Genomic DNA, 19,720 nt, shown 5'->3' on the forward strand with positions numbered 1-19,720 from the left:
GGGCCCGAGCTAAACGTGGCCGACTGACACCGAGGGAGACGGGGGGAGAGTGGCAAAGCCTGCTGCCTGCTGCAGAACAGGGAGAGGGCGCGGCCCTGCCCGGGTGGCAGGGGCCCCTCGAGCCCTCGGAGACCCTCCGTGCCCCGAGCTGCCGCCTCACGGGGCGGCCGCGCCCTGGAGCGAGCAGCGGGAGCGCCTGGTGCTGTGGGTGAAGCGGGGGCCTTGGGTCCCGTCTGCAGCTGTGCCACCGGAGCCGGGCGCTGCGTGGGGCTGGGGCTGCCGTCGCCCGAGGCAGGGGAGCGTTGGTGCCCCAGCAGAGACCCCCCTGGAGCCAACCCTCAGCGCTGCAAAGCGGGGGCACCGAAAATCAGTGGTTTCTTTTGACACGTTTTCCCTGACCACCTGCGAACCCTTCCCGGGGCTGAGGCAGGCTTGGAAATGCAGAAGGCTGTTGCCAGCGTTTATTGACAACACGCTTCTATTTATATACGGCGTCATTAACCGCTGTCACCTTGAAAACAGGCCAATAACTGAAGCACTGAATGCAGCAGGAGGGGACGTGACGATCCCTCTGTTTGCCGAGGTCGTGACAAATAGTTCTGTAATTCAACAAGATGCAGAACCACAGACAGATAGAGGCATTTGTCAATTTAACAAATATGAATAATTAGAAGAGAGTCAACTTGGCCAAAATCTTACTGAATTTATTTCAACTATGCTTTAAAAAACAGTTTTGAGCTAAAATAATTTTTCATAACGTAATGATCGTAGCTATTATGCAGTTATCTCAGTAGGAGGCTGGTTTGAGAACACTCACGAAATTAAAAATATATATAATGTTTTCAAAGAAGTCCCTCGCATCCCCCGTTGTTTCAATAAAATATAGGAGGTATCAGTCATGACAAAATTAACTCAACAAATCTGCATGTTAAAGATGAGATAGATAAATAGAAGATAATTATTGGATCAGCTGGCTTTCCTTTACTGAGCGTTCAGATAATTCACCAGCTGTGAAACCAGAACATTCGCCGTCACTCGAGGAGCACTGACACGCACTTGTGACCATGATACAGCTATTGGAATGCCTGACCAGCGATGGCAATAAACACAACAAGCAGCTGTAAAACACATGAAGTGCAGCGGGAGAAAAGAACCGACCCTCCATCTACAGACGCAAACACCGGGCATCACGATCTTCGCCTGCTCTGAGGCTTCTCCTCGCCGTTCCCTCGCCGTTGTTCCCGCTGAACGATGTTATCTCCCTAAAATCGTGTTTTTTCCTTTCCCTCCGTAACAGCACCTTGACCGTGTGTTTCACCCGCATCTCGAGGCCGTCGATGCACAGAACGAAGCGACCCTTGCGGCCCCCGCGCGCGGGGCAGGGGACAGGCTGCACGGCCGCAAACCCCAACAGCTCCCGGAGTAAACGGGACGCGTGGGGCCGGGAGACACAGCGGCAGGAGCTGGCGTGCGGCGCTGGCACGGGGCGCGAGGCACAGCACAACCGCGCCGCCAGCTCACCAGCTGCAAACGCGAGCTGGACCCCTTCACCGCTCCTTGGGTTTGCGTGGGGCTGCTGGCCTCGGCATGTGTCAGGCGGCGCGACAGCAGCCCCGGGACGCCGAGGGTTTGCTGACAGCATCAGTCTGCAAACGCAGACGGGGAAATGCGCCCAGTGCTGGGGGGGAGTTAGGGGAGGGCAAAGGGAATAATCTTCACATTGGAGAAAAGAAACCTGAACACAGCTAGCGAGGCCGGCACCTCCCGCCTGCAGCTTCTCCTCATTAGACAAAGGGCTAGAAAATGGTCGATTCGCTTCCCTGGAAGGACTGTGAGGCCAAAACAAAGTCAGGAATGTGAGAAGTGGCTGCTGCATTAACCGACTTACATAAAACTTGATAGCCAGGAATCTCTAGCCTCGTGGGAAAGGCACAAAACCTCAGGTGCCGTTTCTCACCCTGACGGCTGGAAACCCGGCAGAGGCACGGCCCGCCGCCCCACGCCTGCAAAAGCAAATTCATTGTGAAAGCACCAGCGCACTGAACGGAATGACTGCAAACCAGACGCTGGGCGCCAGCACCTCCCGTCCCTTCTGCCACACGGCGGGGGACAGTCGAAGCCCCTGGGACGCTGCTGGGGACGTAGCCGGAGCGCCGGCTGCGGGAGGGCTTGGCAGGCGGCAGCACCGGGAGGCTGATGGCGGTGAAGGGCGGGTGGGAGCCCCACCGAGCCATCGTGCTGCCGTGGGAAGGGTCCCAGCCCATGCACACCGGGTCCCCAGGCCGTCTTTAAAGCCCCTCTCTGTCTGCAAACAGCATGTGGAAGTAACCCGCCAAGGCTTTCCTTTTGCTGTGATGTTTTTGCCCGGCGCTGTGAGCCCTCGGGGTGCTGGGTGAGAGGAAGGCAGCATGGGGAACCGCAGAGCACAGCACGGTGCGGTTGTCTGTGAAACAGCCACCAGCTCTGCCGGCTCCTCCTGTCCCCCCTCCCGTCCCCGTGCTCTGCCGGCCTCATCATGCTCCGGAGCGGTCGTATTGCTGCCCGGGAAACCCAATTCTCACCAAGCTGCTGCAGGGCAGGATTCAATAACAGAGAGGTTTTATCCAATAAGGGGAGTTGGAGCACAGGGACAAAATATTGAATTAAAAAGCAAAACCAGGAGCAAAATCAAAGTATAAAAAAAGCCCTCAAGGAGATGAAAGGATGGGGACGAGCCAGCTGCCCTGGGCGGTGGGCTCTGCGTGGGGGGCAGCACCAGCCTCTCCCGGGGAGCTGCAGGAAGGGGCTGGGGGCTCTGGACAGGCTGGAGCAAACCCTGTGACTCAGCTTGGTCAGGAGAGCGAGGACCCCAGCAGAAGCCTGGCTCCACATCCCTGAGCACCAACCTTCCACAGGGGCCAGGGCATTGCCGGTGCCCTCGGGGCTGACCGCGTCCCTGCAGCCCCGGGACTGCCCGGCCGGAGGCGGTGGGACCTACAGCACCTTCCCCGGCTCCCTCGGGGATGCCCCCAGGGCTCCGCGGTGCCTCAGGACAGCCCAAACCAGACCTTTCCCGACCCCTTTCCCCTAACCGCACCAGCACAAACGGGCACAGTGGGCTGCTGGCGGCCCGGTGCTGCCAGCTGGCACCACGGCCTCCCCGGCTGTGGCTCTGGCCCTGGGGACGGACATGGAGGCACCGGGACCCGGCAGCTGCCAGTGATGGGGAGAAGCCCCAGCTGCTGTGACGGTCCTGGCAGCACGGCACGAGTGCCGGTATGGAAACAACAGTTCCTCGGCTCAGCGCGGCAGGGCCGCGGGGGGATGCTCAGCACCGCAGCTGGGAGCGGCGGCAGGAGGAGGAGGCGAGGAGGAGAATCCCGGTTTAATTTTATTCTGAGTTCAGGTTTCAATCCAGATGCCTCGAGATCTAATTCCGAATAAATAATTGTACTGAGTAACCCTGGTCCCCCGGTGATTAACTAAACACACTGAGGCTCGCTGAAATTGAATTAGTGGTGTGCACTCAGCCGTTATTACACTCCCCACGTCATGAATATTAATGAGGGGTTATTAAGAAATGTAAATGATGCCTCAGGGGGTTGGGAGCACGGGGGGGGGTGCAGGGCGGTGTGGGCTGATATGACAAACCATTAGGAAAAACAGCCTGATTGAAGCCACTTTTTAATTATGTCAGATCTCGCTCTTTCTTGGGTGCAGCAGTGTTTCCGGATGCTTTCGTTTTTATTAAAACGAGAAAAAGGGAACAAGTTATAGCTGGAATGTGAAATGAGCGTTTGCAAAGTGGAAAAGCTGCAGCCACTAAGCACCCTGGCAGCAGAGGGTGGCGGCAGGGCCTTGCCCGCAGCTGCCTGCACCCCACGGGCTCCCCACCGCCGCCAGCTCCCAGCCGGGCCCCCTCCCCGCGCTGCCGGCACGGAGAGAGGGGGATGCCGGCACCCCCACGGCACCCGCACCCCAGCCTCGGGGGTCCCCGCAGCCCAGGGCCCCCCCGCTGCAGCCCCGCTCCCTGCAGCCCCTTCCCTCCCAGTTCAGCATCGCTGGCCAGGAAAGAGCGGCTGTGATAAAACTCATGCATTTTAACAGGTTCTCGCAGGCGCTCCCCGCGCCGCCGAATAAAAGCTGACAGGTGCAGCTGAGTTAATCAGAGTGGATAATGGAGGGAAAGAAAGAAATCTCAGACCAAATCGCTGCAGAAATCATGAGCCGGCGCTCAGAACTATCCAATTAAACCGGGATGAAGCTTAAAGGGGAAGGTGGCCGTTCTCCCAGCCCGCCGTCCCACCGAAGAGGGAGCAGGGGAACGGCTGCAGAGCCCCCGTCCCCCCGCGGGAGGGCAGGGGGCCACCGAGCACGGAGGAGCCCCCATCCCACGGGAGGGATGTGCCGCCGGGGCCATGCTGGGCGTCTCGGTCCGGCCAGCGCTGCCACATCGGCGGTTTGCTTGTACAACAAAGCGGGCCTGGGGCTCTTCTTCCAGAGGGCAATGTTGGATCAAACGCTTTGTTGGGGCGATGAGCGTGGCACCCACCCGGCCCCGGTTCTGCCGTGGCTGCCATCCTGCCACGCCGATGCCGGCTCCCCTCCGCGGCTGTCTGTGCCCTGCCCGCAGTGAGCACCGAACCCATCACCTGAATGGCTTGGGGAGGGCTGGGCGATCAGACAAGTGAAAAAATGTGCTTTTAATGTACTCGGGGCCCATTGCTGCGGCCAGTGGCAATCCGCCGGCATTACCACGGTGTTATCACGGATAGATCAGATGGCCTGGGACGGGAACGTGCACGAGAGTTTGTTAGTATTCTGGTCTCTCTGCGCTGATAGCTTCATAACGCCAGGCTTGCCTCTTAATTGCACCCGTAAGTGTTGAAATTACTGAAGGGTAAAATGCAAATGGGCTGTAACCTTTCCGGAGCTCACCCCGGCACCACCGCGCCGGCTCCGCGCCAGAAGGGAGGCGCCTGCCTTTCTTCCCTCTTTCTTGGTCGCTAATGGAGCTGCCAGGCGATTCTCTCCCAAGGCCCCAGCAGGGAGAGGAGAGGCCCCTCTCTGGGGTCACACGCCGGTTCCACCAAGCTGGAGGCAGCGGAGACACCGGGGCGGCCCTGGGAGCTGCCCCCCGCCCCGGGCTGGCCGCGACGCCGGCTCCAGCCCCACGGCACAGCACCACGACCAGCCGAGCCAGGGCTGTGAGGGCTGGGCACCCCGGTGACAGAGCAGAGCACGGAGCAAAACTTGCAGCCCTTGCCCCTGCCCCGTCTCTGGTGCCGCCTTCCCAGCCCGAAGGGGTTTGGTGTAACGCCTGCCGCGGCTCCTGGCCAGGGTCCTGGCGTGCTGGGTGCTGGGTGCTGGGGTGCCGGGGTCCCAGGGTGCAGGGTGCCAGGGCAGAGGGCTCGCTGAGCCAGCCAGCACCGCGGGGGCCGGGAGGTGCGGGTGCTGGCGGGAGAAGCCGGCTGTGGCATTAAGGTTAATGAGATTTTCATGAACCTGCCGGTTCGTCTGGGAGGCGGGCGGGGGGGGACGGGACCCGGCTAATTAAAGGGAGCTGACCTGTGAAATCAGGCTGCGAGGGGCTGGGGTGAGCGGAGGGGAGGGTGGGCAGGGGGGAAAGTGGGGGAAGAGGTGCAAGGGGAGAGGGCGGCCAGTTCCCGCGAGCCCCGGTGGGGTGGCTGTGGCCGTGGCTCTGGCCGTGGCCGTGGCCATGGCCGTGGCCGGGCTGCTCCCTCCTTCCCGCCCGCACCGGTGCCGCTCGCTGTCCCAGCACAGCTGGAGCCTCGGTGCCAGAGCGGCACCTTATTTATGGCTCTGCTTCCCCGAGTTAAACTCCACAAAGTGTGACAATCAAAATTAAAGATTTCTCCAGAAAGGCAGCCTGGGGGGAAATCACTGCTGAGGCCGACAGAGATTTCCCAACGGTGACTTTTAAATTAAAGGGGAAAAAAATTTCTTTAATTTGGCGGCGTGCTTGGGATGCAGCTCACTGGGCACGTTATTATCCAGCTCAGCAAATGCTCCCAGAATTCGCTCGCACTCCAAATTACTGATCTCTCCGCGAGGCAACGCGTCCCCGCCTGTGCCAGCATCCACCGGCACCGAGGGCCTGCGGCACAGCCCCGCAGGCGGCAAGCGGGGCCGAGACTAGGCTGCGCCCCGCCACCCCGGAGCTGAGCTCTGGTGGGTGCCCCCTCCCCGCGCCCTGTCCCAGCACCTGGAGGGTGGAAAATGGCCGGATTCTGCTCCTGCACAGGACGAGCCCAGCCCCAGCCGGCACAACCACACTCCGGGACCCCCACACCGGCACAGCCGCACTCCAGGACCCCCACGCTGGCGCAGCCGATTCCCATTCCTGCTCCTAGCCCCTCCTGGTATTTAGTGCTGCAAATCCAGATCGATCAGGGCTGGGCGTATCGGCACCGCCGGGCGCACGTGTGTCTGCCTGCCCGCGGCTCACCCGCTAAATACCCGCCAGCGCCGTTGGTCCCTAACAAGGAGCCGGGGGGGCCGGCGGGACCCGATGTTTTAAGACTTTCTTTCCAAGCAGAGCGCGAGCTCTTCAATGCTGCCAAAACCCGAGACCCTGCCTGCAGCCCCAGCCCAGGCGCCGGCTCTGCCAGGGCCTCCTGCACCGTGTGGTGAGGACGGTGGCTGCTCTGGCATCCCCATGACACTGCCACACACAATGCGCCCAACCACCACAGCGGCCAGCGCAGTCCCTTCCCGAACACGGGGCTGACTCGGGTGCTTGCCCCGGAGCCCCAGGAGCCTCCACGGACCCACGGTGTTGGCATGTCCACGGAGCCGCGGGTGTGCCGCTTTGCCAGCTGGATTACATGCCGGACCCAAAGCACTGGTGGAGACTGTCCCTGTCAAAGCCTCCTCGTTGAGACTGGAGGCACCCGCGCACCCAAGACACACGCCTCGCCCTGCTCTGCCAAGCCACACCATAGCACGGTGAGCACCATGGCACAGCAAAGCACCACAGCACAGCAAAGCACTGGGGCACAGCAAAGCACCGCGGCACAGCAAAGCACCAGGGCATGGTGAGCACTGGGGCACAGCAAAGTGCCATGGCACAGCAAAGCACCATGGCACACCGAAGCGCTGGGGCATGGCAAGCACTGCGGCACAGCAAAGCACCGCGGCACAGCAAAGCACCGTGGCACAGCAAAGCACTGAGGCACAGTGAGCACCATGGCACAGCGAAGCACCGCAGCACAGTGAAGCACCGCAGCTCCGCACCACCTCTGTGCTACTCCAGGAGGCTGCAGCGACGTGGCACTGTCCTGTGTCCCCACGGGGATGCCCCAACACCTTTCCCGTGCCCCACGGGTGGGGACGCAGCTCCTGCCGCCCACCTTGCCCCTGGGCACGTGCCAGCGGCTCCCACCAGGCTTGGGCATGGGGCACAGCAACAGGGTTTTACGGCCCGAGCCGGAGAAGCTGCCGCTTGTCCCTGGCGTAGGAGCTGCCCAAGGCGATGGGGGCTGGTGGACGGGTCCGGCCCTGCCTGGCTGGGGCGCGGAGCCGTGGGGGGCGCGGGGGGTGCGGGCAGCCCCGGACCTGCCTGCCCTGGCACAGCTCTTCCCCTTTCTCTCCCCCCGCCCCTCCAAGATGAAGCAATGAAATTATTTTTCTACTTGAGTAGTTTTCAATTTAGATTAAGAAAAATCTGTGCTCCGTTAGCGACGTTGCAGTAAATCACGAGCGAGCGGCACTCCGCAGCTGACAGCCCGATCGCTTATCGGCTGCAAACCTTTTTTCAAGTTGACAGGCTCCAAGTGTGACATTGAGCGAGGGCAGCAGCAGCCCGGCGGGGACAGCGCGCGGGGAGGCAGACCCCCACTCGGCACGCACCCCGGGGCACCGCGGCTCAGCCACGGCTGCGGGCAGCGCCCAAAGCGGGCAGGCAGTCCCAGGCAGGATCAGGCCCTGACCATCACAAGCCAGGACAGACCGGCAAACGCAGAGGGCAGCACCGGCCCCTGCCCGGCTGTAGCGCTGGCTCTGCCAGCCCATGGCACCGCTCCTGGAGCCGCCTGCGGGAGCCGTGGCGGGGGAGATGTGCTGGCTCGCTGCCGTCCCACCCGATCCCCACCGGCCCCGGCACGCCTCGGCGGCACACCGGGGCTATGCTGAGCGCCTGCCACCAGGACCGCTTGGTGCTCCAGCGTCTCGCCAAGCCCTTGCTCTCGCCTGTCCGTCACTGCTGGCGACACAGTGGCACCCAACGTGGCTGTGACGGTGCCCATCGCCGGCTGCCCCGCGGCCACGCCGGGAGCGGATCCCCATCCTCGTGCCCGTCTCCATGCTGCCGCCGTCCTCGTGCCAGCACTATCAAAAGGAGCATTTGACAGAAAACAAACCTTTTTTTTCCCTCTGGTTCTTCCAGCTCATTTATCGCTTGCACAGGGCAGGCAGAGCTGTCAGTGCCTGAACCTCACTCATCCGTTTAACCTTGGGGGAAGAAACACATTTGTGCCGGATAACGTGCATCAGATGGTGGCACAGGGAGCGCCTGTAGCTGCTGCGCCTGATGGATGGGCTACACGGGCCTCGCCTGACCTGTGCTTGTATGTTATCTGCATTGCTGCGGGAGGCTTTTCATCACGCCGACAGCTCCAGCATCACCTGCCTGGCAGGAGCTCCTCGCCAGGGATGGCTGCCGGCGGCACCGGCCAGGAGGGGCCCGGCCACGCGGCTGCAGCTGGCAACACGGCACCATGGCACCGCAGGAGGTGGCGAGCCACCGTGCCAGGGGAGGGGAGAGGCTGCTGTGCCCAGGGGAGGGTTTGCAGGCTGTGCCCGCGCCACGTGCCTGGCTGCGGTGGGACTGGAGGGACGGGGACAGCCCCGCCGGGAGCGGAGCTGGTGCCTGCCGTGCCCAAGGGGACGGAGGACGCCCTCACCACCGGCAGTGCCACCAGCCCGGGCGGAAGGGAGAGGCCAAGTAGTTGCGCTTGTCCTTTGGGTGACATTTTGCCAACGAGGGGTCCTGTGACAGTGACGGAGAGGGTACGGAGCTGGGCAGCCCAGAGCCCCGGTGACGGATGAGCGCTGCCAAGTGCCGACACAAAAGCCATTTGGTGTGGGGAAATGATAGATGCTAACACTAATTTTAAGCACAGGCAGCCGAATTCCTCCAGACAGTCGTGGCACTCAGGATTTAGGGCACAGCTGCTGGGTTCAGATAAGGTGTGAAATCAGCCCGGCGTGCAGGGTGTTACTTAATAATGAACGTCTCGTGATGGATGGGGGTGGCTCAGCGATATAACCTCCACATTTGGAGCCTTTCAAATCTCTTGCCATCAATCCTGGTCCCTGCCGGGCGGCAGGAGGGGGAGCCGGGAGCTGGCAGCAGGCGCATGCCGCGCCGGACTGGCACCACAGCTTGGGCTGCGCGACTTCCCCCCGCCCCCGGCACCACCGGCACCTTTGCAGGCTGGCGGCAGCGCCGGAGGGGGTCTGGGGCCAGATCCTGCCCGGGCCGAGGCAGCCGCGGCTGGTCCCTCCAGTGCCGCTGGCAGCGTGGCCCCACGCACCTCCTCTCCTCCCTGTGCGCCCACGGCACGTCGCTGGCTGCTCCCACGTGCCGGCGGAGATCTGGGCTGCTCACGTGAGGAAGGGGACGGTGAGATGTCATGCGCTCCCCAGGGACATCCCTGCTCGCCCAGCACTGCACCGTGCCTGGAGCGGCTCTCGCCCCGCCACGGCAAGCGGGCTCTGACCCATGTGGGCAGCGCAGGGACACGGCGCCAGCCCAAAATGTTTATGGTAAAAGCGATGCTGGAAATGGCAAGTGCTGTGCTTGTCTGTAGCATTTAATCTTTCTTCTGACCTTATAAAAAAATCTATTTGTGTTGAGATTTTAAAGTCACTTCTTAAATCACCCACTACAGGCTTCACACCGTATTAATTTCTCCTCAAGCAAATGAGTTTGGTATTTGCTCTTTTCCAGTACTACCAACGCCAGAGCGCAGGGAGGATGCACGCTGCACCCACCCCCGGCTCAGACCGGCACCCTGCGCCGTCACCCTGTGCTCGCTCACCCCCTGCATGCCCCTGCATGCACGCTCACCCCTGTGCAAGCTCACCCCCGTGCACGCTCACCCCGTGCATGCCCCTGCATGCGCACACTCACCCTTGCACACGCTCACCCCCGTGCACACTCACACCCCGCCATGCACGGCACACGCAAGCACCTTTGAAGGGGTCCCGTCTCCTCTAGCTCAGGGGAGAGGTCTGAGCAGGACGGCCACTGCTGCCACCTCCCAGGAGGAGGAGGAGGATGACTCAGAGCTGGGGATGAAGGCCAGAGGAGGCTGGCACAGGGCAGGAGCACCCAGCCAGGCTCCACGGAGGTGGCAGTGGGCTCGCCTGGGCACATGGCTCCTGCACACACCGGCCCCCGGCCGCCCCCAGCACCCCCCGGCAGGTCCCTGCAGCCACGCAGCCCCCCGAGGTGCCCGGCCTTTCCCACCCTGCGGCGTCGGGGGCTGCAGGCGTGCTGGGGCAGAGCAGTGCTGGGGACGCACAGCACCGCTGCAGCTGGAGCAGACGAGCTTGCAGACGAGCTTGCCGGCACGGTGCCATCGATTGGAGGCGATCGCTGCCGGGGTGAGGCATGGTCAGCTCGCCTCATTATTGTGCAAATTGCTGGGAATGCAAATCTGGGTGCACCTGGGGAAAAATGTATTAACAATATTACTCCTGATTAAGGTCGCAGAGCCCTTTCTGCTTGTTCAGTGAAGCCTGCGCTCCCTTTCCTCTTTTGAATCTAATGATTGGTTTATTTTTATATCTGTGACTGTGCGGTTTTATCAGGAGCTTTCAAAATGCGCTCTTGCAGTCTCTTGACAAGATCCCGCCAGCAGCGCCGGCCACCCTCCTCGGGGCATGGGGTCAGACGGCGCTGGAGCCCGGCGGGGCGCTGGCCGAGCCCCAGGGTTTACCCTGAAAACAGCCCGGCCGCACTGTGCTACCCCTGCCGCCGCCACCGGCAGCTCTGCAGGTTCCCCACCCGCCGGGCAGCCCCCCCGGGAGGGGATGGGGCTCGGCCCTCCAGCTCCGCTGGCGCCGGAGGAAGGGGCCACTGGACCCGAGGACCGACGTCGTGCAGCAGCTCCTGGCACGGGCTGAGACAGCCCTCGTGCGCGTCGGGAAATCGCCACGGCGGACACCGTACCCCTCCTGGCATGGGACAGCTTGTGGCTGCTCCAGCCCCAAAACCTGCCCGCCTTTCCCCATCCTGAAGCTTGAAACTCCCAAAGCGGGAGCACTGCCAGCTGGGCGCCACTGGCCCTCACATTGGCACAGCACGGCACGGCACAGCATGGCACAGCCCCGAGCTGCCGTGGGTCCCGTCCCCCTGGCAGGCAGGGACTGGCTGTGGGGCAGGCGGGGAGAGCTCGTGATCTGCTTAATGGGCATGAGCAGGTTGCCAAACCGCCGCTGATTTATTGCCGAGGAAACGCTTAATTTAGGCAATGTATTTAAAGGAACTAATTAGAATTGTATTAATATTTATGGGCCTTATGGAGAAGCTGATAGTCGCTATTTGAGGGTATTAACTGTTATCTTATACTGGGCAGGACCGTGGTGTTTGGAGGCAACTTTAATTGTGGTGAAAGCAGTCGACATCTCGCCAAAAGCCAGTGACAGCAGCCTGCCCGACGCTGCACATCCAAACCACGTTTGCAGCGCTAATGATTATCTGCTGGAATTAATAACCCTGCCCATGTGGTCCTCCCACCCGAGCGGCCGAGCATCCCTCTGACGAGGGACGGGCGCAGCCGCCTGCTCGGGGCCGTGCTGTGGGCAATGGGGGGCCGGGGAAGCCAGAGTCCCCCCTCCTCCAGCCCCCCGGAGCAGCAGCACGGTCCCCACGCTGGATGTGATGCTCCTGGTCCTGCCGCTGCCGGTGCTCCCATCCATCCGGCCCAGAGAAGGGGGCCGGGAGGGGCCTGGGGGCAGGCGGCCCCAGCAGCCCCCGGCTCATCCATAACCAGCTCCCTGCCCGCGCCCGACCTCTCGCTATAGCAAAGTTCACATCAATTTTCCTTCCCCTCATTTGTCTGTAAACCATGAAGAAAAATCACCGCCGTCTGCCCGCATCAGGCCGCTGCGGTGATGTATGGCTGTAATAAAAACCCCATTTTGAGAGGCCATCTTCCCCGTGCCGCCAGCCGGCGCGCCATGCGTAGCCATGCCGCCGGCCAGGCTGCGCCGCGTGGCATGGGGCCGGGGCTGCCGCCTGCCCGCAGGCAGCCGTCGCCATCCCAGCCCCGGCCCCCCCCGTGCCTCCATCTCGGTCTCGCCGCAGCCGGAGGCCGGCGGTTATGGATAGGAGCCATTAGAGCTGGTGTGGAGCAGCAGCCTCTGTGCCCGCGTTCAGGCAGCCGGTGCCATTAACCCCTGAGAGCCGGATCACGGGGGACGGCCCGACGGGGGGCTGAGCGGGGGGCTGGAGCGGGCAGCACTCTGCCTGGGCTGGGCACCCTCCTTGCCCCGAGCCAGGGGACAGCCCCAGGGCCACGCACCACGGCCCTGCCCAAGCTCCCCGCGCAGCAGTCGCAGCCCCCACCGGCTCTGGGGATGGGGTGCTGGGGACGGAGGGACAGGGTGCTGGGGATGGGGTGCTGGGAACGGGGTGCCACCCCCTCCCCGTGCCTGCCCCACACGGGGACTTTCATCTCGGCATCCGGCAGCAGCCGCGGCGCCGGCTCAGGGCCGAGCGGGAGCAGGTGTGGAGGGAGCTGAATAATAAATTGGCACTTTCAGGTTTGCGTCTTTTCTGTTTCAAGTTCCTCGCTGTCTCTGCCTGCAGAGCTCGCCAGCGGCCACAGCCAGCGGCGTGTGGGGAGGGAGCGTGCACGGCACCGTCCGGCTGCTGCTGGTTTGACACAAAAACCCGCTCTCCCTGAGCATCGCTGCCTCTGAGGCACTCCTGCTCCCCAGACCTGTCCCTGGGGGGCCAGGGGCACTGAGGCGCTGCCAGAGCAGGTGGGCATCACCCACCAGTTCGGCACCAGCTCCCCGGTGATGCCCAGAGCGAGGGCTATCCTGCAGCCACTCTGTGATTCATCGCCCCTGTGCCCGGTGGCTGCCGCACCCGATGCAGAGGAGGAGGCAGTGCCGAGCTCAGACCCAGTGCACCCCCCTGCTCTGTCCACCCCCCAAGCCCAGCCCAAGGGTCCCCGCGTTGGCAGGCAGAGGCCGGGGTGTCACTGCTGTGGGACGGCCATGGAGGTGCCGCTGTCCTGGAGCACACCAGGGTACTCTGTGCCCTCGCTCAGCCTTCCCCGGAACATCCCCAGCATCTGCAGGCAGCACACTCGTGCACAGCCCACTTCCCTCTCTGGGCTCCCATTAATCAGCAAATTAATAAGACGGTATCAGCGCTGACAGGAGGTGCTTCTGGGGAAGACCTGCAGGTCCCTGGCTTGCGGTGGCGGTGCCTGGCAGGGACGGTGCCACCCCTGTGGGACCTGCTCCTGCGCCTGCCCCAGCCCTGGCTGCACCCCGCACCGAGACGAGGACGAGCTCCGGGCAGCAGCGGGAGCGCAGCAGCTCCCGGGATGGGTGCCGGGCTCGGCTGGCGCAGCGGGACGGTGCCGAGCAGGGAAGGACACAAATCCTCGGCACCAGCCCAGAGCCCAGCTGGCAGCAGGAGCAGAGGCTGGCACGGGGACGGGCACCCGCACCCCGTCCCACCCCGGGCACAGCAGCGTGACCGGCACCCCCCAGCTGTGCCCTCCCCAGGCACCGAGCTGGGAGCGAGCGGCTGCGGGCGCTCAGCCAGGGCAGTGCCGGGGGCCGTCCCCACAGGGCCCCCGCGGACCAAGGAAGGGGCCGTGTCCAGGAGGGATGTTTCACACCAGGGCCAGTGCTGCCCGGCTCCGTGCAGCCGCACAAGGTGTGAGGGCCCCCGCACCGGCTGCCTGCTGGGCGGGTCCAGGCTGAGAGCTGGGAGCGAGAGGCTGGCTGGGGCCGCCTGCCACCATGAGCAAGCCCGCGCCCCGCGTGCCAGGCACGGGGTCCCCGGGCTGGGCCAGGGTCTGGGCCCGCAGCTCCAGCACTGGTGGACGTGGCCAGGAAGGGAAGCAGGAAGGCGCTGGGGAGCACGTGGAGCCATGGAGGTGTGGGTCAGGCGAGACAGTGGAGGCTGTGCTGCTGCAAGCCAGGCGTCCTGGTAGCTTTATTGCATGGGGCAGAGCGTGGCGGCCGGCACCGCCGCAGACCCCGGCCCCCGGGCTGCTGGCCCCGCAGGGGGACCCAGGCCCCACTGCTGCCTCCTCCTTGGTGTCACTCCTTGGCTCTCCCTGGGGGACAAAAGGGACGGTGAGGAGGGGGGTGCAGGCAGGGCGGGGGGAAGCAGCGGGGTGCTGGCGCTGGGGAGCAGAGCTGGCCCCGGACAGGCTGCTGCACTCAACCCCGGTGCGTTCACCCCCCCAGCATCCACCCCGCTGGGCCCACACCCCCAGGGACGTGGCACAGCCGGGAGCAGCTCTCGTGGTTCCGGTGTTGCATGGAGATAAAACCGCTGTGCCAGGGAAGCCGAGCAGCCGCCACGGCTGCTCAACCACCAACGGCCCCAACTGCCTGCGGCTCCACTCGGAAATGAGCGTCACAACCAGGCGAGTGCCCACACGGTGCCAGGGCCCCCCCACCCCGGGGCCCACCATGGCTCCGCCACCGCCTGCTCTGCCAAGCACACACCCTGTGCCAAACGCATTCGGCAGAGACGTGGGAAGGCAAATTGCAAGAGCAGGCTTTTCCCCCCGCCCGTGCAGGCTGAGCACCTCGGTGGTCAGGTTTCCTACTTTGATAATCAGGCTGTACAATTATGATTACTAACACTGTTGCCTAGTTCTGGCCAAAGATGACACCAGCTCCCAGGACAGAGCTGCGACCTGGTTGAAATCACCCAGGAGAAACACCCAGAGGCCCCCATGCCATGCGCCGGGGCCCAGGGACGCCGTGTGCCGAGGCGATGTGGGATGCTGCTGCTCTCCCTGCCGCGGGGAGGCCGGCAGACCCTCCGGGTCTGGCTGCCTGGCTGCAGGCAGCACAGCTCTGCGTTCTCACCCCCTGCCCAGCCCCCACCTCTGCTTGGGCAGGGGGAGCCCAGTCTGGCCCAGTCCAACCCAGTCTGGCCCAGTGCAGCTCCTCCTCTCACCTCGTTGCTGGCAGACCTGCTGGCACTCCTCCACCGTGTTGAAGTTGTTGGGGTTCCCCCCGCAGCCGCTGTAGATGAATGGCTGGCAGGTCCCCGTGGCAGGGTTGTAGGCGTAGTGACGGAAGCGTCCCCTGCACGGGCCAGTCACCGGTGGGAGGTGACAGATGTCACCCGAGGACATGGGGCCGTTGGAGGCAGCAGGACCCAGCCAGTGGCCCCAGCCAGCGGGCAGGAGCGGGGCTGCGGTACCTCTGTCCGGAGGCAGGCAGCCGCGGCCGCAGCCCGTGAAGCAGCACTTCTCGTGGCGGGGACAGTCGGTGTCATCGCTGCAGGAGCTGTTGCAGGGGCGAAGGTCTGCAGCACCTTTCTCTTGGGGCAGACGCCTGGTTTGGCTGCGGGTGGGAAAGGAGACTGGCTCACGCGTGGGGTCTGTCCTGGCCGCGGCCCCTCTCCTGCCGAGCCCCCCGGCCGCCCTTACCTGGCACCAACTCCATGCAGCGGACCTGGCAGCCTATGCTACAGCACTTCTCACTGCCTCGGCACTCGCTGTCGCTGCCGCACTTCACCAGGCAGACGGCCATCCAGATATGGTCCGCCCGCGGGCAGAAGCCCCTCTTGGCTGGGGGTGCCCAGCAGGGTCAGAGCCCCGCCAGCCCCTGCCCGCTCCCACTGCCCGGCCCACCCCCGGGGTGCCCACCCCCGGGTCCTGCGGGCAGGGAGCAACGGGCACCCCTGTCCCCCTACACCAGAGGGGCTGAGGGCAGGGGGATCGGGTGCAGGGGCCACCCACGCCGGCCCTTGCGGGTGATGCACCCCACAGGCAGCGGCTGCGCTCGGAAGAGCCCGGACCCGGCGCATCCCGGCCACACGCCGGGACGGGGCGCGGGGGCTGGCAGGGCTGCAGGACCCGCTCCCCGAGGTGGCCGCAGTGCCCCCCCGCTTGGAGGGCAGAGCACGGGCTCGTCCAGGGCTGCTGGGGGGCAGGGACTCCCTCACCTCCCGTGGGGAGCCGGCACTCCCGTCCGCAGCTGGTTCTGCAGCAGCGCTCGCTGCCCGGGCAGTCCGCGTCCGAGGAGCACAAGCTGTCGCAGGGCTTCAGGGGGATCCTCCGGGGCGGGGGGCACTCGCCGTACTTCCCTGGGAGGGAGAGGAGGGCGGGCAGGGGGTTACGGTGCGCAGGCAGGGCCCCCCGGCCTGGGCAGGGCCCCCCTTGGCGGGGGTGGCACGGCCGGGACCGGCTCTGCCCCGGCAGCGGGGCACGTCGCGGTGCAGAGCACTGGCGGAGCCGCCGCTTCCAGAGCCCGCCGGGCCGCCCAGCGCCTCGGAAGCTGCCGGCGGGTGAGGCGGGCCGGGGGGGACACCTCCCCGGGCCCCCCCCGCTGCTCCGGGGAGGGGTGCAGCCCTGCCGCTCGGCTGCGGGCTCTGCAGCAGGCGGGGACCGCGGGGCTGGGCAGGAGGAACCCGGCGGGAGGTCCCGGCTCGGAGCCCGTGCGCGCCCCCCCCCCCCCCCCAGCGGGGCGAGGGGACACCGGGGACACCGGGGCGGTGGCGGGGAGCGGGGCCGAGCTCAGAGCGCACCCCGGGCCGGGGCTCACCTATCAGCCGGCGCCCCGAGGCCGGCCGGCAGTGGCCGGGGGGCCCGAGGGGGCCAGCAGCACCAGCAGCAGCAGCACCAACCCCGGCATCACGGCGCTGCCCCCGCGCCGCCCGCGGCCGCTTAAGTACAGCCCGGGAGCCCCGGCCCCGGCCCGGCCCCGGCCCGGGATGGGGGAGCGCCCCGCGCCGGTCCCCGCCTCCGGGGCCCGGGCCGGGGCCGGGGCCGGCGCTGCCGGAGCCCGGCGGAGCCCGGCCCCGCTCCCCGGCCCGGCCCGCTCTGACGGAGCAACAGCCTCCTCTGCCGGCCGCCGCCCGGGATGCTGCGCCGGGATCGGGCCCGCCGTGCTGCCGGGCCCGGCCCACGGAGCCCACGGAGCCCACGGAGCTGCGAGACACCGCAGGCGGGGGCACAGGGCGAGCCGCGCAGCCCCAGCCCCGGCACCAGCGCGGCACAGCAGGGAGGGGGCAGCAGGCAGGGAGGGGGCTGCAGGCAGGGAGGGGGCAGCAGGCAGGGAGGGGGCTGCACAGGCCAGGGGGACCGTTCCCCACGGCCGGGGCATGGCAGCAGGAGGACACGCCAGGCTTCACACCGCTGCGTGCCAGCAGGACTCAAACACGCCGTCATTAACGGCACGCAGCTACGTGCCGTAGCACACGACGGGCGTGTGGCAGCCAGGGGAGGAAGGGCGCGAGGCCGAAGCCCCTCGGAGCGAGGAGCCGCCAGCACCAGCCGAAGGACCAGGCGCTGCTGGGGAGAGGCTGGTGACTCCCCGCGTCACCACCGCAGCATTGCGGCACGTGCCACGTCATGGCAAAGGTGTCACTCAGAGAGACCCCGTCCACATGAACCGGGGATGGGACTGCTTTCACAGCCCCCGGTTTTCTTGCTAATGGTTCCCTTTGTTTCAGACCCAGAGTTTCTGTAGCAACAAGTGCATTTGGCCACTTGGAGCAGGGATGACGCAAACAGGAATTTCCAAGCGGGGAAATACAATCGTTGAGCTGTAAAACCCCGTATGAGACCGCAGAGGTCACGTCGGCCTCAGCACAAAGACGCCTGCTTCCAGCCGGGCTGGCCTTGCGACAAACCCCCGGGCAGGGAGCGTCCCTCCCCGCACACCGGGACCCTGGCCGAGGCCTTTCTCCCCGTCTCCAGCTCCGGCAGAGGATGAGCCCCTTCCACCAGCCCCTTGAAAACCCAGGTCCTGCCCCTCTCTGCCCACTGTGGCCGTGGGCTGCCCCCCGTGCCTTGCTGCAGCCCTGCCAGCCCCCCCTGCACCCAGCAAGCCAGGCTGCCTCTGCCCGACCTGCCAGCAGCACCTGCCTGTGCCCTTTGCCATTCGGTGGGGCACAGCGAGCTGTGCCAGCATGGCTGCAATTCAGCAGTGAGAGATGCCATGGTGCAGACCCCCCGGCAAGGATGCATGCAGCTCGGCCGTGTCCCTGCACTGCGTGGGATGGGGAGCAGGGAGCAAAGGTCCTGCTTGGCAGAGTCTTGGGGCATGGCAGCAGCAGCACCATGGGGTCCCCACCGGCACGGAGCACACCTCACCGTCGGCACGGTCACCCTTCGCACGCTTGGCTGTGCCGGGCTCTCTGTGACCTCCCCGCACCGTTAACCTTGGGCTTCCCCACCTCATCCAGGGCCACCTCCCGCTGGTCCCAGTGCACGGCAAGGTGAAAGGCAGCCCCGGTGCTGACCCCGCTGGAGCACCCGTCTGCTGGGACACGTCTGCAGCCAGCCGACGTGACGGCACCCAGCAGCCCGCCTGTCCCCACAGAGGAATGGTGCTCGGTGCACGGCGCGGGGCAGCGGGTGCACCCAGCCTGGCGCATCGCACAGGCTTCCCACGCTCCGCTCCCCCCGAGGCCACGCTCGCCCGCAGGGACCCAGCTGGCTGTCACCCGTGGCTCCACAGGCAGACGCAGCAGGATGCAGGCACCAGGCCGGGACCGGGGCAGGCAGGCGCTGGGTCTCCAGCGTGGGCATGGCCGGGGACAGACCCCCAGCTGCTCCATCCCAGAACGCCCCCGTGCCGCGCCGCCAGGACGGCCGCCACCCCAGGGGAGCATCCTCCTGCTCCGTCCCCCCTGGGTTCCTGTCCCATAAACTCGTCTAATCGCTTGTCACACCTGGGCAGCGCTTGACATCTGCAGTGTTGAGTCCCACAGCTCGGTGAGGAGGCCATCCGCCCTCTGCCCCTCACCTGCGGGTCTCCCTCGGTGCCCCCGGCTCCTGCAGCCACGGGAAGAAAGTCCCGTCCACACCCTCTGGGCCACTCTGGATGTACCAGCCTTGCCCCTGTCCCCTCTGTCCCCTCTTTCCCAAGCCAGAGAGCACCAGCCCCTTCCTCTGGTCTCCCCGTGGCCGTGGGGGTGGTCCCGGCCTGTGGCTGCGTCTCCCTTTCCCCCGGGGAGGGTGCTGTTGGGTGCTGACATCCCCACCCAGGCTGCAGCCTGGCTGCTGGGGCTGGGACGGGGCCGTGGTAAATGATTTCTCAGGCAATAACACGTCGTGGGGCTGTCGCTGCCTCGGGCACAGCTGTGAAACGCAGCGAGAGTTTCGGCACCCGAAGGTTATGTGTGCGGCAGCCCCTCCCCGACCCCGCACGGATATAAACCCTCGCCGACCCGCGCTGGCCATCCGGCACCCGTGGGGAGAACCATGAAGACTGCTGGCATTTTGCTCGTGGGCATCCTCGCCCTGTGTGCCCAGCTGCAGCCGGCCACTGCGGCTGCCGGGGGCATGGGTGAGTGCTCGGGGGGCACGGGGTGGCTGCGTCCTGCCGGCTCTCAGGGCGCTGCGGGGCTGGCTCGGGCCAGGGGTCCTGCATGGGACGAGCAGGTAAGACCAATCACACCAGCACAGAGCCGGGCACTTCCCTGGCTCCGGGGCACTCTGTGCACCATCACAAAGCCGCGAGGCTCCGGCTCTGCAGTGCGGAGAGGGGC

General features: G+C 65.4%; 1 protein-coding gene across 1 annotated transcript; it reads right to left on the bottom strand.

Annotated features, from left to right (window-relative positions):
- Positions 1-14,164: 14,164 nt before the first annotated feature.
- Positions 14,165-16,805, bottom strand: LOC127023509 (eppin-like; the record flags this gene model as incomplete). Its single annotated transcript, XM_050907623.1, has 4 exons — positions 14,165-14,315; positions 15,173-15,564; positions 16,169-16,309; positions 16,768-16,805. Coding segments are annotated over 4 exons (588 nt in total), but the record flags the coding sequence as incomplete, so codon positions are not given.
- Positions 16,806-19,720: the final 2,915 nt, after the last annotated feature.

The sequence above is a fragment of the Gymnogyps californianus genome, chromosome 17, assembly GCF_018139145.2.
Source record: "Gymnogyps californianus isolate 813 chromosome 17, ASM1813914v2, whole genome shotgun sequence".
Taxonomy (NCBI): Eukaryota; Metazoa; Chordata; class Aves; order Accipitriformes; family Cathartidae; genus Gymnogyps; species Gymnogyps californianus.